The 26,280-nt window shown below is 45.1% G+C and overlaps 1 protein-coding gene across 2 annotated transcripts in view; it reads left to right on the plus strand.

The window, feature by feature from the left end:
* The window catches only part of SUSD6 (sushi domain containing 6), an 89,362-nt gene that overhangs the window by 51,601 nt on the left and 11,481 nt on the right, over positions 1–26,280 (plus strand). Inside the window, exon 3 of one of the 2 annotated variants that reach the window (XM_069488327.1) lies at positions 3,799–3,867. The exons of the other annotated variant lie outside the window; for it this stretch is intronic. Coding sequence (XP_069344428.1) covers positions 3,799–3,867 — 69 coding nt within the window. The remainder of the gene's footprint in view (positions 1–3,798; positions 3,868–26,280) is intronic. 2 annotated transcript variants of the gene reach the window in all.

The raw sequence follows: 26,280 nt of genomic DNA on the forward strand, positions 1-26,280 counted from the left end.
TCAGGACAGGCCTCCGAGTCCACGCTTCTATCCCCTAATCATCGGCCCCAGCTCCACCAACCCATGGGAGGCGTGTCTGACAAGGGCTCCCTGTTTCAGCAAGTCTTACACTCTGTGCAGGGTCCCATGTGTGTTTTAGCTGGCGTCACGAATTCCATGGGGAGGCTGGAGGGTGCGGGAGGTCCTTTATTGATGGGGGAAGGGAGAAGAGTGGAGGAGCAGCTGGCATCTGGGCGGATGTATTGCAGGATTCATCATCTTGCACTGTGCCGGGGTAATTGGAGAAGTTGGGGTGAGGACTGTCTGTGATTTGATGTGTTCGGAGGTGCAGAGAACTGTTGTGACTTCCAGCAGTCACAACAGTTCAGGTTTCTTTAGAGTGGCTTTCAGCAAAGGAACCTTTTCTTTGTACTCTTATTCTCAGTACCTTGTTAGGCAGTTTAGAGTCTTTGCGGTTCACCTGGCCCTTCCCTCTGGCATTCAGAAAATCTGTCACCAGTAGTGGCAGACTCTGGCTTTGCAGGAACAGTTAAGATTGTGTTTAATAGGATTAAGTGAGATAATATATGTAAAAGTGCTATGTAAATAATAAAAGTCTATTCCAATGCAAGGGATTATTATAGTGCTGTTTTTTTCAGCCAGTATCTCTTTTCTGAATTGCTCAAAGCACCTGGTTAACACTAACTGATTAATCCACCATATACCACACTCTGAGAACCACCAGTTTACACTTAGGCTGAACAAACCTTCCTAACCCTTTTCAGAGCAGATTTTGGTAAGGTGGGGACGGAGAAGTGGAGAGATCTTGAACCCACTGGGAAGAGAGGTAGCTCAGAAATAGGATGCTACAGGTGGACCATCCTAATATTAAAACTGAGGAAAGGTTAAATAATTAAGGGAGGATGTTGGCAGGTCTATCTCTTATCTTCTCCAGGCTGGTCCCGTCCTTGCAGACTACTCTACAGAGAGAGAAGCCAGACCTGGTGAGCCCCTTCGTTTCTTACTCTGTCCTCTTAGGCTGCAGTGAGCTCTAAAAGTCTGCATTTTTGGAAGCCTTTCCTCAGCGTGGGCTCTATGGTGTGAAGAACAGGACCCTGAGAGGGGGTCCTGGGTATCCGCCTCTAATGAGCGGTAACTGGAGGCACCTCACGTTGCTCAAGGGTGACGTGAGCTTGGACTGGCTCTCCAGTGCCCTTTGAGCTCTATACTCTGGTTCTTTAATGCTTTACCTTGACAGCTTCCTCCCCAGGGTCAGGAACTTGTTGCTTGTTACTTGTTCTTATTTTTTCTGTGTGTGAGACCTTCTGTTGATCAGAATCCCATCCAGAGACTGGCTTGCCAAAAGCGAAACTAGAATCAAGTTTGGGAATCGGAGAGAATAACTTTTCTTTTTGGAGTCTTTGGCATCTGCAGCTGTGCTGCTTCTGTAACACCTGCCTCCATGGAGGAATGACTGCGCATCCCTGTCACGTCTGATCCTTTTCTCCAGACATCTCACTCCACCGCCAGGCTTCACGGGCTGTGTGATCAGTTCTAATTCCCAGGGCGCTCAGGATTGTGGTTCGGCATTCTCACTGCCGGGCTGGCACAGTGCTTGGCTCTTGGTTGGCCTCTGTACTCGTTTATTGGGTGGATGGAATAGGGGGTTGCATCTAAGTACCTCCTCTTTTCTTCAGTTTCTCCCTTCTTAACTTGGTACAGTTGTCTTCCTTTGCCCTCCCCTTCCATCCGTCCTCCCTCTTCTTCCTCTGTACTCATTTTTACTCAGCACTTTGGCAGAGCTGACCTTGTGTCTTAAGTGTTGGGGTGTGCTAGGGTTGGGGTACACATGAGGTGATTCTAAAAGACCCTACTTAACCATCTGGGTGAGGGGTACCTCCAGAACACCCCTGTCTTCTTCCAACCCCTGTCTTTCTTCTGCCCACTTTGTCTAGGGTAGCTGTGAATGTTTTCACTGTCCTAGGGGAGTTTGCTGCTCTTCAGATCGAATTTGACCCCATTTTCAGCCTTTATTTCCCGCTGGAGCCTAACAGTGTTTGTATTGGCAAGCTAAAGGACTCCTGGCTCGGAGAGAATTAGCATGGCCTGCCTCCGAAACATTATCTGGCCCTGTCTTTCCAGCCTCTGTCTGAAGGGCAAAAGGAAGATTTCCTAGCCTTGCTTAATTGTCACTTAGCCCCTCTGATCTAGCCCAGGCAGCTTACCGGCAGCCCAAGCACTGACTTGCCCGAGGTCTCTGTTGAAACAGTGACAGATTGAGGTTGATTTAATTCATTTTAAGTAAAATCACCAGCCTTTTGATGATTGCATTAATTTCCTCCCTTCTGAACACCCTCCTGTTAGCAGTAATTGGAAACCCTGACTCTATGTTTCTCATTTCCCCTCACCACTCTGCTTTAATCTGAGACAGCTGGATACTGCACTCGGCCTTTTCATTTACTGGAAGAACGTTTTGAAGATGATTGTAATGACTGGCTTTGACAGTATTTCCAGAAGCTGAAACTGTTGCTGTGCTTCAGTTCACACCCACCTGTGGGCCTCAGTTTTGCTCACCTGGCTCTTATAAAACTCTGCTTAGTGCTTGCTGGGCAGGTGGAAAAGGGTCCCCATGAGAATGCTCTCTTGTCCCAGGCAGTATACGCGTGCAAGCTTTTCATTACTCATTGTCATCACTCAACATTGACAGACTGCCTGTGTGTCAGACACTGCTCTAGCTACTGAGTGTGTCCCCAGCACCTCCTTCCTGGCCTTGGTGGAAATGCAGAGGCCTAAGTAGGTGAGTGTCCGGCAGGGTGGTTGCTATACACAGACCTTGCGAACTGTAGTTTCTGGAGTTTTCTTTCTCTGTGGGTCTTTATGGTTGTAACTACTGTTTTTGTGCTCTTCCTTTCTTGGCGCTAAAGAGGAATAAATAATAGGAACCACCTCTTGATGTCAGAGAAATCAAGGTAGCAATAGCTGTAACAGTTAAGCACTATTGGCAGTTGACAAGATGTAAGGCACTTTCTTGTATATCTTGTCATATTGTTGTCTACACAATAAACCAATCAAAGCCAGTAAAGGATAAAGCTGAGATTCAAACCGAGTCCCCATTGCAAATCAAATATTTTTTATACTACACAGTTTTGTTTGTTTGATGGTTTTGTTTTCTCTTTAACAGTGACTTCTCATGCCTTTGTCTTTAGTATTAATTCAACGAACTAAGTGTTAAGAACCTGTTATGTATGTACTGGGTCCTCTCAGGAAGTCAGGGCCTCACAGTCTAATTGGGGGAAAAGATAAGACAGAGTATATCTTAGTTCTCCTCCGTGATTCAGCTACTGAATGCTGCTAAAAAGAAGAGAATTAACCTTGACATCTGTCTAGAAAGGCTACTGGAAGAGCTGAGACTTAAATTGGGCCCAGTGGGAAGGCAGGATTCAAACTAGGGAAAAGCTGGGAAGTGGAGTTTGGGTTTGTATTTGACTGCCTCAAACTCTGGGATGCAGAAAAGGTGGTGAGATTTGGCACCTTCATCAGACTTAGACAATCAACATCCAGTGGGGTGATGCTTCCCCAGCTTTATTGTGCTTTTAAAATCAGATTTCTGTACCCTATGTTCACAAAGACTCAATTTAGTAGATCTAGGGCACTGCTCAGAAATCTGCATTCTTTAAAAGTTTTTTAAATAATGTGAAACAGTCTCCCAGCCCCTCAGTTCTCCCTGAAAAGAAGAATCCAAGGGTATAGATTTCATTTGTTCCTTTCCAGGGGCAGAAACTGTTTGTTCAACCAGCTGCCCCCATCGTTGTGTTGCAGGTGGTGAAGTGGCCCACACTTTGAGAAACACTGTAATCCAAGGACATTCTGCTGCCCTCCCTGCTGCAGGTTAGGAATCAAGGATCTGGGTTTTGACAGGGTCCCACTCTTGAGGACTAAGAACGTTCGGGGTGGAACCAAGGAGGAATGGGAGGAGTGGATAATAAATGACGTAAGTTAAGTTAACCTGGACAGCAGCGGAGTCTGTCTGTCTGCCATCCTGACTTAAAGGCAGGTGGGGGTGGCCATTGAGGCTGAGCACGTTTAAAACAAAGCTCTGTGTCTACTCAGAGTTACTCATGTCACTTTGGCTGTTAAGAGTATTTTTAAAGATCCGTTTGGTAGCTTAGCTTTTAGATGACTGTGCTTTGGGGGTAGGAGCAGGATCAGTTAGTGGGTGGGTGTGTAGAAACAGGTCTGCCAGAAGATTTAGCAGTCTCGGTGAATCTTATGATTTCTGCCTGTATTTTGGGACCAAATGGGACCTAAGTTGGTGTGAAGATTAGAAAACAGTTACCAGGTTACCAAATACCCAGTTAAAAATGATATGGCTTAGTTCGGGGGCATTGTAAAAATACTGTAGGTGGAAAGAATTAACACATAATGTGTGGTGTTCCAGGTAATACCCACTTTTAAATGTTACCTCATTTTCAGTTTTTTATGAAAATTTTAAAACATTAAAAAATGCAGAGACTAATATAATCCTACCTGGATTACTTGCCACCCAGATTCATATTAATATTTTGCCATATTTGCTTCAGGTCTCTTCCTCCAGAGGTAACAAGTATCCTAAGTTGATGGGTATCCTTCCAACCACGTTTCTGTGTTTTTATATACTTAGACATGTATCCCTAAGCAATATAGAATATTGTCTTATGTGTTTTAAAATGTATATAACCTTCCATAGCTTCCTTTTTTCACTCAACATTGCTTTTGAGATTTAGCCACGTTAATACATTTGTTTTACCCACACCATAATATTCCATTGTGATAATACAATATTATAATTGTGTTTATAATTGTAAATTACAATTTACAGTTTTAAAATTTATAATTAATTACAATAATATCATAATATAATTGTATTAATAATAAAAGATTTATAACCAGTTTCTTACTGATGGATCTGTGGGCGACTCCAGTTTTTCACTGTTACAAACAGCACTGCAGGGAACATCCTCGTATTACTACATGTGTCCTGAGCATGTATACAGAATTTCTCTGGCAGTGGAGTTGCTGGATTGTTGGAAATGCATAACTCCAACTTTCTACAGATTGCCAAATAGCTCTCCTAAGTAGTTATGCCAATTTATACCACTATAATATATAATAAATTCTTATTTCTCTGCATGCTTTACAACAGCTGGTATTGTTAGGTATTAATTTTTGCCAGTCTGGTGGACATGACATGGAATCTCCTTGTGGGTTTAATTTTGTATTTTCTTGATTATCTTATCCCAATTTATAGATTACTTAAACTTTGCCTATAGCAATGGTTCCCAAGGGTCTCTGAGATCCTTTTAGGGGATTGAAATGATTGAAACTATTTTCATATTAGTAGTAAGATGCTATTTGCCTTTTTTGCACTCTCTCTTTCACAGATGGATAGTTGAGTTTACAGAGGATATATGGCATGTGTTGTCATGATCACTAATGTTAATATTAATGGCTTGTTTTTTAAATAAATTTATAAATATTTAAAATTTTTGGCTTTATTTTCAAACATTATGATATTGATAGATGTAACACACAGACAAAAGCTCTTCGAGGGTCCTCAATAATTTTTAATAGTGTAAAGAGTTTGAGAACCACTGCTGCTTTACAGTGTCAATTTTATTAATATTTTTTCCTTTCTGGAATGTGTTTTGTCTTAAGAAATTCTTTCCTGGCCGGGCGAGGTGGCTCATGCCTGTAATCCTAGCACTCTGGGAGGCCGAGGCGGGTGGATCGCTCGAGGTCAGGAGTTCGAGACCAGCCTGAGTGAGACCCCCGTCTCTACTAAAAATAGAAAGAAATTATCTGGCCAACTAAAAATATATATAGAAAAAAATTAGCCAGGCATGGTGGTGCATGCGTGTAGTCCCAGCTACTTGGGAGGCTGAGGCAGTAGGATCGCTTGAGCCCAGGAGTTTGAGGTTGCTGTGAGCTAGGCTGACACCACAGCACTCACTCTAGCCTGGGCAACAAAGTGAGACTCTGTCTTTAAAAAAAAAAAAGAAAGAAAGAAAGAAAGAAATTCTTTCCTATGCAAATTTCAGTGCACTGGCTCATGCCTGTAATCCCTGCACTTTGGGAGGCCAAGGTGGGCAGATCACTTGAGCCCAGGAGTTTGAGACCAGCTTGGGCAACATAGCAAGACCCTATCTCTACAAAAATTTTAAAAATTAGCCACATATGATGGTGCCCATCTGTAGTCCTAGCTACTCAGGAGGCTGAGACAGGATCACTTAAGCCTGGAAATTTGAGATTGCAGTGAGCTATGATCATGCCACTGCACTCCAGCCTTGGCACAGAGTAAGACCCTGTCTCTTAAAGAAAAAAAAAAAGATGGGCTGTTATACTTTCTTGTAGAAGTTTTGGAATATAATTTTATGGGTGGCATCTGCCATTTCCCAGGCCTTTCAGCCATTAGGAATAGATTTTAATTTTACACCTTCTCAAAAATACTTATACATTGTATAGCCTAAATAGAACATTTCCTCTGTCTATCCTTATAATAGAATTGGGGGCGGGGGAAAGGTGAGGGGAGGGGAGGGTAGCCACCTTCTTCAGATCCCAATTGGGGCACCAGTGCTTTTACTCCTGGTTGTGTCTGTGCAGGGGTAGGTGGGTGGGCAGGCAGCCAGCTGGTTAGCTGCAGTGAAGGGTATAAACAGTGGCCCCTCCAAGAAAAAAATAACACTGTTGACATCCAGGGCCCCATCATCTCTCACCAGACTCTTACTGGCTTTCCTGTCTCCAATGTCTTCCTCACCTCTTTCCCCACAAATCTGTCTTCCATCCTGCTGTCAGAGTAACTCTCAAAATCTCATACTTGGCATGATGCTACTCCTCTGCTTAAAACAAAAGGGAACAAATTCAGGGCTCCCTATAAGACTTATGGTAAAGTCCATACTCCTTAGCAGCATAACCCTCATCTGTGCTTTCAGCTTTCTCTCCACCTGCTTCCCTGTCCAGTCCTCTGTCCTAGACTCTCACCAGGCATCGTGTTATTCCCCTAGTATGCCATGATATGTGCCCCAGAGCTTTGCTTATGCTGTTCCCTTCAACTCAAATGTTGTTCCCCATTTGTCTGCTGGGAGAGATCCTTTTTGTCTCCCACACCCCAAAAACTTAGCAAGTATAAATTCTAAGAGGATGATTCCTTTAGTCTCCACTACCTCAGCGTTTTCAATTAAAATGAACATTCAGTTTCTGTTAGTCTTTGTTTCACTTGTGGCTTTGTAAGGGGAAGGGTGGTACATCTCCACTCCTTCCCCACAAGTTCCTTCCCCATAAATTCTATTTACAGGGCTAGACCCTGTCATTTTGCAGCCTAGTTCTTTAGCAGCTGCAAAAAAGGGGATTTCTTTTTTGTGGTTAAGAGCTGATGTAGACACCCTAATAACTTGTCTTCCAGTGTATCTTGCCTGCAGGGAGGGAATGCTCTGAGCACAGACTGATAGAATCCCCAGTCCCTCCCCTTCCCCACCACCGATTCACTTATTGCTCATTTTGGAAAATAATAAATTGACATCTGGCATATTTAAAAAGTGGCACATGAGTTGCATGTCTGCATCAGTGCTGCTTGCAGAAAGGCCCTGCTCAGGGAAATAATTCTGGGTGGTGTTCTGTTTTTCCCATTTAGCCACAACAAGCCGCCTTCCTCCCATTCGGCAGCCTAGAAAAATAAAACTTTATAAACCCGGGAAATCTGTTAGACATGCAAATTAGGCAGATTAACTTTTATTCTGTGAAAGAGCTTTATAGCAGGAATCCACATGGATATGGAGAAAGAGGGCCTCTTCTGTTTGAAAGAGTGCAGGCCTGAGTGGCCGAGGTGGGCCAGAGAAGGGGAGGGCCCTGCAGGAGACTCCAGCAGGACACTGATTGCAAGAACCTTTTTCACTTCACTGTTGCATCTGAAAGAGCTGACTTGCTTTGGCAGCTTGTTTATGGCCCTTTCATTAGTTCTTGAGAATGGTTACTATAAAGGTGGAGAAAGTAAGACAGTAAAATGGGGGGAAAGTTGTTATTTCCTTGGCTCACCAGGGCAAAGCTAGGATTGGACCTGTTGCAGGCTGCCTTCCAGCCGGTGCAAACGGCCAGGTGGATTTGAATTCTCAAGTTCACGAGATGGGCTTATGACAAAGAAGTGGAGTCTAAACACTCAAAAATGCTGTGTTACTGTGTTCAATAAACACTGTTAAATGTTATTGAGACATTAGGTTTTCATAAGGACATGCGCCTGAGAAGTTTCCTTTGTGGGTGATAATTTTCTTTCTAACCTTACCTGAAGAGTACCTGTTGCTGTATTTGATTGGTAGTAGTTTTTTTTTTTTTTTTTTCCTTTTTTTAAAGAGACAGTCTCTGTCACCCAGGCTGGAATGCAGTGATGATTAATATTAGTTTTAAGGCCGGGCGCGGTGGCTCACACCTGTAATCCTAGTACTCTGGGAGGCCGAGGCGGGCGGATTGTTTGAGCTCAGGAGTTCGAGACCAGCCTGAGCAAAAGCGAGACCCCGTCTCTACTAAAAATAGAAAGAAATTAGCTGGACAACTAAAAATATATAGAAAAAATTAGCTGGGCATGGTGGCACATGCCTGTAGTCCCAGCTGCTCAGGAGGCTGAGGCAGGAGGATCGCTTGAGCCCAGGAGTTTGAGGTTGCTGTGAGCTAGGCTGACGCCATGGCACTCACTCTAGCCTGGGCAACAGAGCGAGACTCTGTCTCAAAAAAAAAAAAAAAAAAAAAGGTCAAGTATATAAAATAATATAAAATTAACCCTCCCAATTTTATTTTAAATGAGAGTATGTTTATTACAAAAGGATTTTTACCATCCACCAAAGGAGTCACTGTTCAATTGTTTTTAAATAGCAAGTGCTCTATAATATGATTGCATTTACATTCAACTTTTTTAGGATCATGTCTGTTGTTTAAGGCAGGTATGAGAGAAAGTAGTGTAGTGGACTCCCAGTGGCACCTTGGGCAGTAGCAGCAGTAGCAGATGAAGCATTTGGTTGGGCCTGGAACTCTGAAAACTATGCTGATTTCCACATCTGGCCGTAAGGAGTTGCCTGCCTTTTTCCTCCACAGCCCTGTCTCTCCTGTTCCCTGCAAAACAGGCTTTGCCAAGGATGAAGAGCCTGGATGTCATATCGTTTCTCTCTGCCCTGGCGGGGAAGCTGTTCTGTTTGTTTTCCAAGAAGCCTTTTTTGCACTTGGGAATTTTTTCTTTCCTCTTATGGGAAGTTGCTTCATTATTTCTCAAAAATATACTGTACCTGTTGTTTAAACAGGGTGTCCTTGAAGAGCTTTGGAGCCTGAAGGGGGGTGGTGGGGGTGTTGTGAAAGCCTTTGTTCCATGCTTTGATGCGAGCTGGAATGCTGGCTGACTGCAGGCAGAAGTCTCAGAGTTTGCCAGGACTGGGTCAGGAGTGGGGTATGGGGGAGGGGAGATACCCTGCGAAGCAAGATCTGGGGTCTTTTTAAGCATTAGTTTGGTTTGTCCATGTTGTGAGACATATCAGCCCTTCCAGACACAGGCTTCATCAGGTATTTGTCCAGTGCCTTAAATTTGCCCAGGATAGTAAAGGTGAGTACTCTGCCCTTTGGAGGAGCTCATGGTACACTGGAGAGGCAGGACCAACTTAATTTAGAAACGGTGAACAAAATGTAAAGACATGGATGCTTTAGTTCAAAGAGGAAGGAAATTTCCTGTGGAAGAGAGCACTGAGATCAGGTGTTGCATTCTGGATTGGGTTTGAGTTGATGGAGGAAAAAGTAGAGGATATTGAGGGAGAGGGAAAGGAAGAGGAGCTGAGAAGAGCCAGAGGGTTGAGCTGAGGCCATGGTCATGGGTGAGTGAGGCCAGTGCGGCGTCCTGGTGGGACTTGACATTGGAAAAATGGAAGAATGGAACAAGCCAAAGTGTGGAGAGACCTGCGTATCCAGCAGAAATATTTAGATTTGTAGGAAGAAATTGGCAGCCTTTGGAAGATTCTGAAAAGAAAGTGTCATAAGGAAATCTTCTTGGGGGAAGACTAGCCTGTGAGGGTGAATTGGAGTATGCATCCAGGTGGGCAGCAGGAGGGAACCCCGACTCTGTCCACAGTTTTTGGAAGGGAGGCATGCTGTTAGGTGAGGAATGGCTGGGCAGAAGGCTGCTGCTTTTGCCTTGGGTGAGCGTGGCCCCACAGTGAAGCCAATGGCCCTGTGCAGCTCCCCCTGGCAGGGCACAGCAGCTGGGACCATCAGGTTGTTGCTGGCTGAGTGGGGTCAGCTCTTCGGCACCACCCTGAGTAAAGCTTTGACAAGGCCCTGCTTCAAGTTGAGGCGATATCCCCTGGTGGACCCAGTGGGGTAAAGCACAGTGTGCAGCAGGTTTCCAGCCCCCACTGGTCATTTTGGAATGAGATTGGCCAGGCATTACTGCGCAGGTCATGGTGACAGCAGTCACCGCATGCCTGATCAGTGGTAGAAGAGTGCTGTTTCCTCCAGCCCTTACCAGTATTGGGCATTATGTCCTTCCTCTGTGCCCTATAGCCCTTTAAAAATTTTAAATAATAAATTTAGTTATAAGTAAAAATTTTTGATTATAAATAAAATCAGAGGATCATTCAAAAAGTGTTCTTTTTAACAGAGAATGTATCTAGCAGTTGCTGTTCGTAAAAAATGGAAATTGGGAAAATATTTTCTTGAGAGGTTGTATCAGTGGGAACACATAAGCATAAACATGTTATACTTATCTCAGGGTCTATTAATTTATAGTAGAAGTGGGGAGAGTAAATTATTGCCAAGGGGAGGTACTGCCCAGTTCTGTTAACAGTCAGAAAATGAATGACTATTTCAGTTTCAGCTGCTGTCCCTGGGTTGGGCCTGCCACTCTCAGCCACCACTGCCTCCCAACTCCCAAGTACCCTGGCCCAGACCCATGGTGTGGCCTGTGGAAATGTTGTGTCTATAGCCCTGGGAATTGAGTGGTTCCTCTCTGGGGCCTGTTGCCAGCCTAGGGTGCAGGCCATGCCAAGGCTCCGCTGCCAGCCTTGACTCCCTCCACCCAGGGGTTTGGGGCCCTTCTAGCAGAAGAGGTGCCAAGAAGGGACACTTAGCTTGGACCCTGAGTCTTCAACTTTCATCTCAAGTTACTGCCCTTGAAGACCAGTACTTTGTCCCCCTTTTCTTGAAAGCCTTGAGACTCCATACTCTGCATCAAACTGCTGGTAGACTGCTAAAAGCATTCTGAGTTATCACTTTGACACAGCTGAGTAACAGAGTGCCCCTAAAACAGGCTTGACTTTCAGTGGCTCTGCCCACATGTGCAGCAAGTCACAGTGGAAGTTTTCACATTTATTTTTCTCTTCTGAGATGGGATGATCGAGGGGACTCTGGAAGAGTTGGGGGAGAAAGCAGCAGTCCCCAAGTTCAAAACCAGTTGTACTGCAGCTTCTGTGCCCTTTTGGAGTGGGTGGTTTTGTTTTTGCAGGGGTAGGTCTGCAAGTACAAATGGACTAGCCCTAGAGGACATTACCCACTTGCAGGAGTACAGAGGATGTGAGGCATATTGATTCTGTTTTCCGTAGGCCAAGTTATTGCTGGTTGGTTGGGGAAGGAAGTATTGTGCTGCTAATGTTATTCCGCTGCAAGGTCTGGCTGGAGGCATCTGTGAGACTCTTTAGGGCCCTGATTGCACATTTGACAAGTCTTTTCCATCAACAAGGCATAGAGGCTGGGGAAACCCAGGATGAGCTGTCATTCTGAGTAACAGGCTTGTGCAGGTGCCGACTAGCTTCGCTTCCCTTGGTGCGGTGCAAACCTCTGCACTCTGGATGCAGTCCTGGTCTCTTTGTAAAATGCAGGTGTGTGTTTGTTGCTGAGTGCCAAAGATCCTTGGTCCTTATTTGTATGTGAGCCTACCTCGATTTTCTCTGGATTTGCCAGATGATTCTGGGCCTTTGAGGCTAGGGGAGTAAGGGGGCAAGGAGTCTAAATTTGATAACCAGTGCAACTCTGAACAGTCTACTTTTAAACGCTTGTCTTAGCAACAGCCTGTGCTCTGGTACCTTGTAAATTGACACCCCAACCCTCTTTTTGTAGTGAATTTGGACTTTTGTGCAGCAGCTGAGAAAGAACTTCTTACATTGCGTGGTATGGCTGCCTGCCAGCCAGCGGCACGCTCTGAGCGGCTTTGCGGGCTCCATCTGTGCAGCTGTGTGTGCTGGAGCAGCAACTGGAATTATTGGACCTTTATTTTGTAAGGAGTTGAAAATGGAAAAATGAAATTGGTGATGGTAATTATAATAAGGGTAGGCCTTCTAAAGTTGATAAATTGAAAGAGTCTGAAATTCAGTGAGTGTTCCAGAAGTGGGGAATCTTTAGTATCAGTTGGACATTCACTGTCTATCAGTCAACAGCCCTGTTCATTTGTAAAGAGAAAAAACACAGCTGAAGAATAATGTCCAAAATGCCTGGATTATATTGTCCGAGGTTGTGTCTAAAGGGCAGAATATAATTAGGCATTTTATAATCTTGTTTGGTTTTCTAAGAACATGACCTTCTTATAATATGTAAACCTGTTGTGTGACTTTGAGGGGCCTTTTCAGGGAAGTGGAGGGACCACCTGCAACAGGTGCTGGTGTGACTAAGAATCATGCAAAAACACAGCGCTCTTTTTAAGTGTGAAAGGCCCTTCCAGAACTGTGGGAGTCTGTTGTCTGGAACACATTCCATGTTGACCTAGTCTCTCCATGTATTAATGCCTTTACCCCTGTATTGTACTCATTTTATATGCTAATTTCTCTCATCTTTATTCCATTTACATACATTTAACCTATGATTTTAAGCTATCAGATGGGCTTTAATTTAAAAGCCTGGTCTGCTCAAACATTGCTAGTCTTCTCCAACTGATAAAGCCCCAAGTTTGGGGAGTTTAAGAAAAAAACAACCAGCTCCTAGATTGAACTTTGTCTTATTCTCTCTCTAGTCTTAGTCCCTAACTGTGGGTATAGAGTTGTTAGGTATGTGCTTTAAACAACAAAGTGTTAAAGAATAACTAACCAACATTCCACACCAGGGTACTAGTACAATGGAAAAAAGAAAAATCTCTCTAATTACAGCAGTATTACGGGCTTCTCCCATGGCTGGCTGGCCACGGCATGGAGTTGATAAGCATACAGTGTCTTTCATACTTGCTGTTACAACATGTTAATTAAGAGAATTCAGCTGTGGCACCAGCTGGGGATGTCTGGCTTTGTGGAAGATTGCAATTAGATGCTTTATTTTCTATTTTTTTCCCCCTTTCAACTTTGGTGGAATGCCTTTGAGTAGGGGCTTTTAGTCTCAGCAATATAAATACTTTAATGTGTCTAATTATGTAATCATACAGTTATACTCCTCTGTGTACACACACGTTGTTTTATGGATTTTTATTCCCCTTTCTAATACATGAAATATCTAGCCTGCTTTTTGGTTGGTGTGGAGCCAGTCTCCTCCCTGCATTGGGCAGGAAGAAGAGAAGGACCAGAGGCATTTAGTGATTTTCCTCTGATTATGATCTTTCTTCTGTTCCTCCTCCAACCCCTTCTTGACCTTCCTATGGGCATGTTCTTTATCTCCCAAATAATTAGCATCTTAACAAAGTCAAGGTAATTTAAATAAAGTTGGGTTCTATAATACTCTATCTTTCCATTAATTTGCAAATGTGGTCTTTCAAAGTGTGTAGTGTTATTTTTCCTAGTCATCTGTTCTGGGCAGGCACAGGGCATGAGCCTGGACGTGAGAGCTCACGCTTGCAGGCACAAAGGGACCCTTTGATTTCTGGCATTCAGCTTGTGCATAGAGGACCTGTGACCCCAGCTGTTAGAACCAGGACCTGGGAGCAGCTGCTTTCTGGGATCCAGTCCTCCAGGGATCGGCCATCTGCTGCCATGTGAGAGAACCCTGGGAAAGAAACTGACCACAAGACATCTTTGTATTCCTTTTCTCTGCCCCAGCCCCTCCAGTTCTTTCCTGTCCCCTCTCACCTACGCATACTTGAGAAGCATGATGAATCTTCACTGGAAAAAACTCAACATGGTTTTCCTTGTTCTTCCCCTTTCCCCATTCCACCTCCCTAGCACATCCAGCTCACTGGGAAATAGTTTCCAGGGGAGTCAGGCAGATTTATGTGGCTGGCTTCTTCAGCAGGATTAGTACTATAGAGCAGGCTTTCATTTTATTATGAATCACATGGCCTTGCATTTTAGAACTGGAAGGGTCCTTAAAAATCTCACCTCATGGGAGAGGAACCTAAGATTTCATGTTCTTTAAGCCTTGCATTTCTTCCCTGTTCTGGCACCAGCCTGATTTTATAAAAATCTTCAGCTATCCTCCTGCTAAACCTGGGAATAGTTGCTACTTCCCATACGCATACCACTTCTTCTTGCTTCTCTGCCTTTGTTTGTCTTCCTATCTCCCCCAGCATGTTCTTCCCACAGTGGTCCTTTATCCTGTGTTCACAGTCCTACTTCCCCTAAAGTTGGAGCTATAATAGCATTTCTTCTTCCTTCTCTGGTCTCTTCCTCATTGGATTACTCCTTCTTCGGAACGTCCTATAGCCCATGTTGATTTCTAATGTCTGTCTATTATGGTCAATTATTAGACAGTGAGCTCCCAGAGAGTAGGGCCGATGTCTTCATCTTCCCACCTGCCTTCCTCTGTTGCTTGCCACAGTGCTTTGGTCCTTAGTAAAAACTTGTTAAAAGAATGAATGGATAAATGTAATAGTTACATGGACTCTAGGAGATAAACAAAGTAGATATTACTATAATTTTAATCTGGTTGGGGCTTCTTATCTTTATTCCCAAAGACCTTAAAGTCTTCTCAGGACAGATCATGTGAATTATTTGCTTTTGAATTTGTAGCACCAACTTGACACATAGTAGCTGCTCAATAGATATTTGTTGAATTAATGAAGGAATTCCTGTTAGGAAAGTGAAACCCAGAGAGAATGAGAATCAACACTTGTAAATGTTTTTTTACTCTCTTCTGGGTGAAAGTATTAAACCTGTTATTTGGAGAACAAGAGATTAAAGGGTATTTTGTGTGTACTGAGATGTGGCATTTGGACATAGTTATCTACTGACATGCAAAGTGGGTGAGGCTGCACCAGGCCATGTCTTCTGACCAGGAATCTTGGACCTGGTCAGAAGTGGCTTGCCAGAGTCAAGGGTCCAAAGAGCAAGACAGGCCATGGCTAGGTGACAGGTGATAGATAAGACATCTACCTTATCAGGCTGATAGAGAAGATCAAGGAACCTGGGCAGTGTGCTAGAGCCAGACTGATGAATACATAGGCTAAAATCTCAGGCAAGTCCTAGACCTTGAGGGCCAGGTACCCACTCTACATTGGACTTCACAGCCAGTTTGAATGGATTCCTGTCATTTTTAAAGATCCTTAAAGAATCATAAGTGTGGCTTCCTCGGAGAGAAACACGTGGGAAGGACTCACAGGGAAAGCATGTGGGTGGGAGGAGCAGAGGGACCTGCCAGGAGCACTGTGTGCTGAGCAGCCCCTCGATTCACCTCCATGGCCTCATCTGATCCAGACCTTTAGAGAGACCTAGAAGTTGTGTGTGTTTGTGTGTTTGTTAATTGTTTATCAAGAGAAACTATTCCTCAGTCCATGTATTCATAGCTCAGGAACACAGGGCAGTGACAAGCTTCAGTGTAAATCAACCCAAAGAAACTCTTTATATTCCAAAATCACTTTGCATTCTGAAAGATAACAGCCTTCCTCATCTCCTTAAAATCTTTCATAGAATCATAATTTCTATAGAAATCTACATATGCTTTCTTTCTTGGTTCAGCCACAGCAAACTTACAGAAAGTTGGAACCCCCAGGGATACAACAAATGCTCTAACAATATGCAATAGCAGACACCTGGCCGGGAGGCCATACATCTGAGGTTTCATCAAAGCACTGGAAGCCATGGTAGTTACTGTCCTTGATGGGCATGCCAACCTGGGGCCTTAGAGACCAGCAGACCTCCGGCTGTTGTGGCTTGGGTAGGGTAGGAAGCTGTGGGGGTGTGGAGGAAGGCTGCAGGAAGCCCGCCCCTTCCCTCCTGCAACAGGCTTGGTGACCCTCCTCCAGCTTCCCAACTCTAATCTCCCCAGGAGTTGAAAGTAGTGATACAACAAAAGAAACACCTGGGGGATTTGACTCCTCACTGTCCAGAGTCAACTGGTGAAAGTTCCCCTCAGGGGAAGGGCAAAGGATACTAAGAGGGCAGGACAAACTGCTTTTCCTGTCTGAGAGAAGGTGGTTTAACATTTTGTAGTTTAATATTAAACGTTAAAGCAGAGAATCTCATCTCCCACAAGACAGCGGAGGGAAAATATCCAGATAGTGGACTTTGTAACTTTCAGCCTCATCTGCCTGTGCCTGTGTACATTGAGCACAGTGTTCCTTATATTTATTGGTTCGGAGGTGATAAAGACCACATGCATAACCCTGGCAGCTTCATCCAACCCCCTTCCCCCCACCACCAACTCTTTGTCGTCCCTTTGATGTTTGTAGTCCCTGTTTCATGGTAGGGCCAGGCTTGACCACAGAATGTACAGGGCTCACTTTGTGGCATGCCTTAGACCCAGGCACATCTCTTTCTTCAGAAAAGACCATTCACAGCTCCACCCCTCAACTACTAGTGAGTGTTTTTCAAAGATCCGTGATGTTTTGCTGGTTTTAGGCCATTGCCTCAGTGGATTTCTGCCACCATCCATAACTAGAGTTCACTGAGTGTTTCCTTTCATTCTTTGCAGTTGTCTAGGCTTCCATGAGCAGCAGTGACCTGGCGAGTACTGCAAGAAGCAACACACGGCCTGACCCACTGTTCGGTGGTACATGGCAGAGGCTGTTTATCTGGGGTTTTGGCAGAGATGCCCCAGTGGCCATGAATGCTCTGGGCAGCTGGCAGAAAGATAGCCCCTAATTTAGGTCACATTCCCATTCTGCATTTAGTGACAGTCTTCCTTTCACATATCCCTCTTAGAAGACTTGTGTTCTCAGCTGAAAATGCCCACATATCTTCTCCCACTTGCCGCTTTGGTATCTGTGATCCTTAAATAGCTCTATTGTTTGTAGTGCACAGAGATTAGTGAAGGAAACTATCTGTCTTGCCTTTCCCCTCCACTTCTCTGGAAAAATGTGGCCCCACTTAAGATATGAACTGAATCCTCTGGGCACAACTAAACTCACCAGTCCATATTCTTCTCCAGACAGGAATTACGGCAGCTTTTGTCCATATGTACCGCACCCCCGTGTTATTCTTTGTAGGTCTTGGAGTAAATTTTTGCGGTGGTGTCTGTAACCGAGGAGTTTCCTATAGTAGGGAGAAAGGAAAGGCCAGAATTTGCATCTAGACTCTAATACTTAGTAGCTATGTGACCTCAGGCCGTGACTAAATTTTTCAGAGCCCCAGTTTCTTCATCTGAACAAATTGAGTATTATACTACCTTCCTCGTAGAGTGGGAGAATTAAATAGGATAATAACTGTAGAGCACCAGTGTGGTGCCTGGTGACACATGTTAATTCTCTCCCTCATTTCTACCCTTTTAGGCAATAGAGAGCATTACATTTGTTTTAAATTTTAATTTGCTTTTCTTGAAGTCCTACTGTGTGTACCTGGCACTGGACTTGGCATTAGGAGTTACCATTAGATGGTAGAATTGGAAGCGAAACCACAGCTTTGACCTTTGTACCCAAGAGTACAACCCTGTTTTCGGCTCTGGGCCAGCCTCCTAAGTTAATTATCACCTGCCTGTCAGCTACCTGTCTGAGGCTGGATGGGGCCTCAAGCAGCCGACTGGGCCCTTCCTCCAGGGGACCAGCCTGCCTCCTGTAGGTGGGAAGTTCTGAGGGGGGAGAGTGAACACATGTGTAGCTTAGGTAGATAATAGGGGAAAAGAGCTGAGACCAAGAAGTAGCAATTGCTAATGAAGAAAATATAAGTGTCTTCTGCTTTCTCTTAACCCTTTAACTACCATTTCAAGGGAAACATAATAACATTTGTTAATACACATGGAATAGCCTGGTTCCCTAGCTCTGCTATCATCCCACCGTCCTGGGGGTGGGAGACAGCTGTGGGCTTTGCACTGTTCTTCACTATACTGGAGTTGGGTGGCATTGGACACTGAGTGGCCCAGGCCTGGACCTGGAGCAGCAGGGTGGCAGGATGAAGGAGAGTGGTCCTCCTGCCTGCCCTTCCTTTTACCAATCATAACAGGGGAGGGGCAGCAGCCCCAGCTGGCAGCCTGTTCCCCACGTCCCTGAGCCGAGAGGTGAAAGGGTAACAGGCCATATGGAGGCCATTTGGCAGCCAAGAGCAGCCTGGGCTGAGAAGGGAAGTGGGAAAGGGGGCTGGCTTATTACTGAGCAAAGCAAGGTCCCCCAAATGCTCATCCTGCCATATTTTATGCCTGCCCCCTCTCCACATATCCAGAAATTTCTGAAACAATCCTTTTTCTTTTCTTTGCCAAAGCCTTTGCCCATTCCAAAAAATCAGAGATAAGGGTTTAGTTCACTATGTGAAAATAAATGTATACATCTATCAGTGCCTGATATGTGCCAGGCATGTCACAAGACACTTTCAAGTATGCAGTTTTATTAGTTCTCTCAAAAACCCCATGGAGCTGGGTATTGGCTACTAAGGAGTGAGGCTCAGAGGAGTAAGGGCAGTTGATAAGGCTGCAGAGAGGACCCCTGGGTCAAGCCCAGATTCATCTGTCTGACCCCACATGGCTCTGCTCCTGTTAGGTAGGCAGTATATTTTCACGGTAGATACCAATTTAGAGAACATCAAATGTACCCTGGAGAAGGATTCTCTTTGTTGTTATCTGTCATGGACTCATTTCAAATCAGAAACCATTGGGGTCCATTGCAGTTAAAAACAAGACAGTATCTTGAAATGTCACATCAGGGTTTCACTAAGCATCTACTGTCTGCAAGATTCCTTGCCAAGTGCTAGGGACAAAAATATGAGAACAAATCCCTGCCCTATAGCTTGGGTGGGTGGGGAAATGAGGGAAGGACCGACCTGTGAGAAAGTAATGACAGAAGATGACAATGTGGTGATGGTTTACAGGAGGAGTGACGAAGATGTTATGGGAACACAGGGAACACAGAGTAGGAATAATACAACTCTTCTCTAATTGAACACCCAGTGTGTGACAGACCCAGTACCAGGTGCCTGTGAGGTAAATACCTTTGTATCTCCATGTTACAAACAAGGAAACTGAGGAATAGGAAGATCTACCAGAGACTACACAGTGGGTAACTGTTAGAGCAGCACGCAGCCCAGGTAGTCTCATTCTAGGCCCAGGCTGGTAAGCTCTCCCCTGTGCTGCTCTTTGATTCTCTCTGGCGAGTTCTGGGAAGGTTTCCGGAACCTTGGAACCTTGGAACCTTGGAGATGGTGGGGTTCCAGCTGACTGCGTGTGCTTTCAGGTCAGGGTTGCCAGGCCAAGGAGAGAAGCAGTACTTGTTCCTGAATGACTAAGGACTTTGGTGGCTGCTTCCAGGTGACAGTTTTCATGTTTAGGGCAGGTACAATAAAGAAAGTGCTCCTCCCTCTTGTTGACTCAGAGGCCCCTGGCTGGCATTCCCCTTCTCCTGTGAGGTGGAGGGAGTGAGGGGCCCAGGCCTTAAACAAAATGGACAGGCTCTGAGGCCAGGCCCCCCTGTCAGTTGTTGATCTTCCAGAGCAGGGCTCAGGCTGGGCCTCTCTTAGGAAGATGCAGTGGGGGCCGAGGGGAGCCATACGGGCAGCCTAAGCTGTGGGTGGTTTTTCCCTGAGTTCGCCACCCCAGCTCTTGCGCCACACTCTGAGAGAGGCTTGAGCTACCACAGGCAGGCCCTCCCCCAGTGAGAGGGAAGTTCTCATGAGAAAGGGATCCTGACTGGACAATGGGCTTCCTGTCTGACTGCTGGGAAGGTTTGTCTCACAGGAGAGGAAAGTTGCAAGTGGCATGAGAAAACGTCTCGCTTCCCTCTCACTGCAGCCTATTTCAGACTTTTGACTATTTGAGTTGGGGCTCAGGAAGGCAGAAGGCTGGGCAGAGCCGTGGACAGAAGCAGCCCTGGGTTATTTCCTAAGTAACTGGACTCCTACCTGTTTTCCTGCTCCTGCCACAAGCCTGAGGCAGGAATCTGCCCCAGTGCAGGAGCTTCTGCGTGGACCCCCCGCTTCGTACCCTGTGCTCAATGCAAAACCACAATGGCTGCAGGACTTCTATGAAGAAACCTCGGAGAGGTGGTGAGGCCTGCCAACTTTAGACAGATCTGCCAGCGGTCTGCACGTGGACGTTGGTCTGGTTCAGTGTGTTTATGTATTGAAACTGAGGCCCAAACAGACCAGTGCCCATAGGCAGGCAGTACCCAGATTGTCGTTGTCACTGGACTCTCTTCTCTCTGGCTCCCTTGGCAGGTTATGGATGTGGGAGGAGAAGCCAGGCTCTGAGACCCTCTGCTACTGCCCAGTGCTGTGGAGCGGGAAGCCAGCCTTCCTGGCTTCCAATCCTGACTGCCCCACTTTGCTGCTGGGTGACCTTTAGCAAGTATCTTAACCTCTCACTCACTTTGCTCATCTGTATGATGTAATAGTACATTTCTAGAGGGTTTTGTGAAGCTTAAATGAAGTTACTTTTTGACCATAATCGGATGTGATCATTTTTTCTTCCTCTTTGTATTCATCTAGAATGATCTAATTCCAACTTGCCTGGGAGGCTTTTTGAGGAGAATCACCTCCTCTTTGAGCAAGACTGTTTACACTGGGGTACGACTTTTCCTTTCACATACTGTATGGACAAAGTAGCTAGATGTCTCCAAAGCTCCAGGCTGAGCAAATCAAATGGGGGGACGAGCCACAAAACAGTACTTGGCACATTTTCCTGATGTCCTGCACTCCTTAGCAGGCCGGACTTTACTCAGCGGCCAAGCCTGCAACTTAGGAGCCAAGGTGCCTGCTGAATCTCGCTCTGCCATTTACACATTTTTGGCTTGGAGCAGATCACTCAACTAGCTAAGCCTCATTGTCTTTATCTGCAAAATGGAGAAAATATAGTACCTGCTTCATGTAAGGAGAATTCAGAAGCGTGCTTGGCACAGGCATTATGCTGTTTGCAATAATCACTGTTTTCCTTGTCTTATATCCAAAACTGTGCATTGGAACCTTTGTTCTCTGCATTCACCTTGCTTTTTCTCTGGCTCTCTTTGCTCGACAAACCATTGAGGGCTAGAAATAGAAATTGGACCTTCATATATAAGAAAGGGTTTTGAGAACAAGTACATAAATAGTGCTTTTCTAAATAACTAAGGGACCCTCAGTGCTAAATGCTATCTTCTTTGCACATCTTCTCTTTAACCTCACATTCTTGCCCCATGGCGTGATTCTAAACCTGTTCCACTGCCTTCGGGTCCCCAGACCTGTCCTCTGATTCCTGGCCAGGGTCTCCTTCACTGAGACTCTGCTGTCCACTCCAGGAGCCACTACTGGCTACCCCCATGCAGTGACTGAGAACTTGAAATGTAGTTAGTCTTACCTGAGATGTGCTGAAGGTGTACAGACTTACTATGAAAAAAAGAATATAAAATATCTCAGTAAATTTTATATTGATTACATGTTGAGCTACAAACAATAAGATATTTTGCTTATATTGGGTTAAATTAAATATATTAAATTAATTTCACCTGTTTCCTTTTACCTTTCTAATGTGGCTACCTACTAGAAAATCTAAAATTACATCTGTGGTCACGTTATATTTCTATAGGACAGCACTGTGCTAGGTTTGGGATTTCAGTCCACTCCTTCCTCCCCTCCTCAGTTTTTGCTCCTGTTTCTCTTCTTTGCCCCAGGCTCTCACCCTCCCCTGGTGCCAGATGAGTAGGGTCATCTCTGGCCAGAAGGACACCCAGGCTATTAGAAAAGCTCACATTTGAGCAGCTTGTGTCATATTTCACATTTACTGCATTGATTTATGTTAGAGTTGGCCATGTGCAATATCTGTGTCTTCTAGATTGTAAGCTTTTGGAGGGCATGGTTCTGTCACATTTTCCTTTATGACCTTCCTAGAGCTATTGTGTGGAGAGGCCCCACTCTAAGTGTTTGATGGAATTACAACCAAATAGGGACATTTGTAGTGCTATCCAGCTGTGTTTTTGATGAGTACAGATGCAGAGTTAGTGCCTTGGGTTTGGGGGAACCTCTTTCTTCTCCCTTGAATTCCCAGGAAATCTCTCTGGTCATCCTTTCTTTCAACACCTTCATTAAGCACCTATTTCTCTGTCTCCCCTTGTGTCCTAAATGCTACTGTGCCAATATTTTAGTCTAACACTACATTATTTCAAACCTGTGAGTGAACATTGACATCCTTGAAATCCCCAGTTAGTGTGTTGTGGAATGTAGTGTTTTCTTGATAACCGTCTGTCAGCCAGAAACCTCTTTTGTTGAGTCTCTTAAAAATGTACTGGATGTTCAAATGTCTGCTTCTCCTACTCTAATCCCTTGGAGGCTCCAGGCGTGCTTGCCTCCCTGATCTTCATGTGCCGTACTCCGCATGCTTTGTTTTGAAGGGGCTCAAGTATGTGTTCATTTTGTTAAACTGAATGCTTTGACCCCCAGGGCCTTTGGTGCTTGTTTTGCTTTGCTCTTATGGAATGTTATAAAAGTTTGTTTTGTTTTAATTCACCACTTCCTCCTGAAAGGCAGGTCCCCAAAACAACAAAAGCAGAACACCTGTAGAAGGGCTGATGTGGGTTTCTGCTGAGGGTGTCAGCTGAAGTCACTGAGGTGGAAGTATCATTTTGCTTCTCCACATCTGCATCCTCACCCCCCCAGCTGGTCGGGTTGGCTTCACCGGATGCCCACTGGGGGCCTAAGTGGCTGTGGCAGAAAATGGAAAGTGGAGAGGAAGCTAAGGAGAAGTAATTGATTTTTTTTTTTCTGTAAAATTGGCTTTCTCTCTCTCTCTCTCTCTCTCTCTTTCAAATTATGTAGCATTGCCAAATCATATGAGTTTATTGTCTTCTTCTTCTTTTTTTTTTTTTTTTTTTTTTTTTTTTGAGTTTATTGTCTTCTTGGGATTAAGAATGGAGCTTGAAATTCCCTCTGCGGACCTGGAGTTGTCAGAAAGCAAGCCTGATGCGCAGATTAAGACAGCCTCTTGCTTAGGATGGCAGCTTCCAGAAGCCCCTGGGTGATTTATTTGCTGCACGGGTTTTGTTCTTCCTTGATGTTCTTCCCAGGAATCACCAAGAAGGTCTTCTTCAACATCTGCCCTTGGCCAGGACTCTCCCACTCTGCTCTTGGGCATGAGGGCCACGTTTTTTTCATGTATTCTCAGTGTCTTAAGATGACTTTGCTTTTTTTGTTTGTTTGTTTTTTACCCTTTCTTCTAAGGCCTCCTCGTTTCGTTCCTTAAACCTGGAACAGCATCTTATGATGTTTAATGTGATGTACTCTATCTTATTTCTTTCATGTGACCTTCATAGATAAACAGAAAAAGAACTTTTATACTGAGACTGCTATAGTGTTGACATAATCCTAAGGGGTCTCTCCTCCTCTGTTAAATCAAATTCAGCTCCTATTGTAATGCTGACCTTCTCAAGAACCTTTAGTGGCTCTCCCTTTCCTTTGAATGGTAATATAAATATCTCCTGTTGTAGTCAAGACCCTCTGCAAGATGGTTTCATCCCTCTTTACATTTTTAAGTTTTTTGGACTTTTGTAATTCAACCCAGCAAAACTGGGCTGCTTGATGTTCTCTAGGCTTAACCTACATTTTCCCACTTCAGTGCATTTGCTTCAGACTACCACCTCCCTGCCTGGTGAAGGAAAGCCCGTCGGAAATGCTGTTTCCTCTGAGAGCTCTTCCTGGTCTCCCCCTCACAAGATGTGATCTCTTCTGCTTTGAGCTTCCTCTCTTCTGGCATGAATCACATTCTTTGACATGTATTAGAACAAATCTGTGTATAGAATATTTTTAGAAGAATACAGAAAAAACTGGTGCAATGCCTTTGGAGAGAAGATCTAAGTAATGAGGGGACAGGAGAGGGGCTTACTTTTCACTGTACACCCTTCTTTTTGAATTTGTATACCATGTATATATATTGAGATATATATACACACACACACCATGTATATATATATTGATATATATATAACATGTGTATATGTATCCCATGAGTTTGTTTTTTTCTGTAAAACAAACTATAAAACGTTATAAGAAAATATTAGAGTATGTTTATGTTGACAGTCTCAGAATAGAGAAAAATGTCCTTTAAACAAACTCAGAACCCAGAAGCCATAAAGAAAACGAGTTTTGGCCGGGCGCGGTGGCTCACGCCTGTAATCCTAGCACTCTGAGAGGCCGAGGCGGGTGGATCGTTAAAGGTCAGGAGTTCGAGACCAGCCTGAGCAAGAGCAAGACCCCGTCTCTACTAAAAATAGAAAGAAATTATCTGGCCAACTAAAATACATATAGAAACAAATTAGCCGGGCATGGTAGCGCATGCCTGTAGTCCCAGCTACTCTGGAGGCCGAGGCAGTAGGATCCCTTAAGCCCAGGAGTTTGAGGTTGCTGTGAGCTATGCTAACGCCACGGCACTCACTCTAGCCCGGGCAACAAAGTGAGACTGTCTCAAAAAAAAAGAAAACGAGTTTTAAAAATATGTGTACACTTAATTGTCATATCCCTATTTGGCTACAAGTACCTGAAGTACTTATCTTTTTATCCTTTTTCAGGGCATAGCACAATGACCCCTACACAGTAATCAATAAATATTAGTTGAGTTGAAATTAAATTGAATTGCAAGTTGCTTCTTTGTCAGCCTCACTTTTTTTTACTTAAGAAATGAGTGCTAGGTGACCTCCAGGGTCCCCCTCAAAGATTCTGTGACGATGGGGGCTTTATGGGCAGAAATAACCAGCAAAGTAGGAGTGGCTGTAGAGTCAGCAGCTCTCCCCTGAGACTGTCTTTCCCAGCACATTGGACTCGTGTGGGTCCTGCCTGCTTTCAGGAGCTGCCCTGGGGTGCTCAGCATTAATTATGCCGAGGAAATGAACCAGTTAGACACAGTCCAAGGACAGCCAGGGAGCAGGGGAGATCTGTGGCAGGCTTGCTGCCGTGAACAAAAGAGGGAAAATGTGAAGGGTAAAGCAGTTTGCTGAGGTTTCTCTGGGAATCCGGCCGGCCGGCTTTCTGAACCACTTGGCCCAAGTGTGAAGAGCACCAGGAGTATTTGTGTCTGTCTCCCTCCTGTTCTAGACCTTGCTGGGCGGGGGGAGAGTCGAGAAGATATGTCCTTAGACGGGACTGATGGGGCTTATTTGCGTTTCTCCTAGTTTCAGAGAAGCTGCCAGACTTCTCTGGATCCCATGGCACCTACCCAGCTTTGTTTTGCTTTGTTAATAGCTTTTTAAAAATGGAGTCTTCCCGCTCCCCCACCCCCCAATTGATCAGCAGCCTGACAGCAGAGAGCCATCATCTCTTTTTGACTTGGTACCCACCCGCAGCCTGGCTGGCAGTCAGCGTGCTTAATGGTCACGTGCAGACTGGAGGAAGGTGGCATCCGTGAGAGGCTGTGAGAGCACGTCTGCGTGGTAGTGCGGGTGGGCAGTGTTGTGGATGGGAGCGCACCTTATCTGGGATAGCCAAGGCACTGCAGCGTGACTCCCAGTCACTCCAGGCCTGTTAGAGGAAGTGAGAAAAACAGAGTGACGGTTCTTATTCTCATACAGATGTCCTTGTGATATTCAGGGTGGGGGCAGGGTATGTGTCAGCAAAATCAAACTTCCTTTGGAAAACGTTTGGTCTTTCTTGCATTCATGGGTGCCTGGCCATCCTGCCAGCATGTTTTCTTCTCCCCCAGCCCAGCCTTCCAAACAGTGATTCCTTAGCACCCCCACTGCACCCCTCCTATTTCGGCTGGGAATACCCAGCAGTCCACTGCATGCGGGCCTCAATTCCGCAGTGTCTGTCCAGAGTGGAGTCAGAGGCTGCCCTCCTCCTCCTGAGGGCTGCTCAGCCCTTCCAGTTCCCCTGACTTGCCATTACCGCAACTCGCCGGGGTTCCCACCACGCCACTTGTCAACTCCTAACTGAATGTTCGAAAGGAGAGAAGGGCAGGAAACCTTGATACACACATACCCCTTTAAAGGCCATGCAGCTCGTAGGCTAGGAGCAGCGTCTGCTGGCGGGAAGAATGCAGATTTAGAGTCAGAAGTCTTGACTCTGATCCCAGGCCTGCCAT

This window comes from Eulemur rufifrons, chromosome 2, assembly GCF_041146395.1.
Source record: "Eulemur rufifrons isolate Redbay chromosome 2, OSU_ERuf_1, whole genome shotgun sequence".
Lineage (NCBI taxonomy): Eukaryota > Metazoa > Chordata > Mammalia > Primates > Lemuridae > Eulemur > Eulemur rufifrons.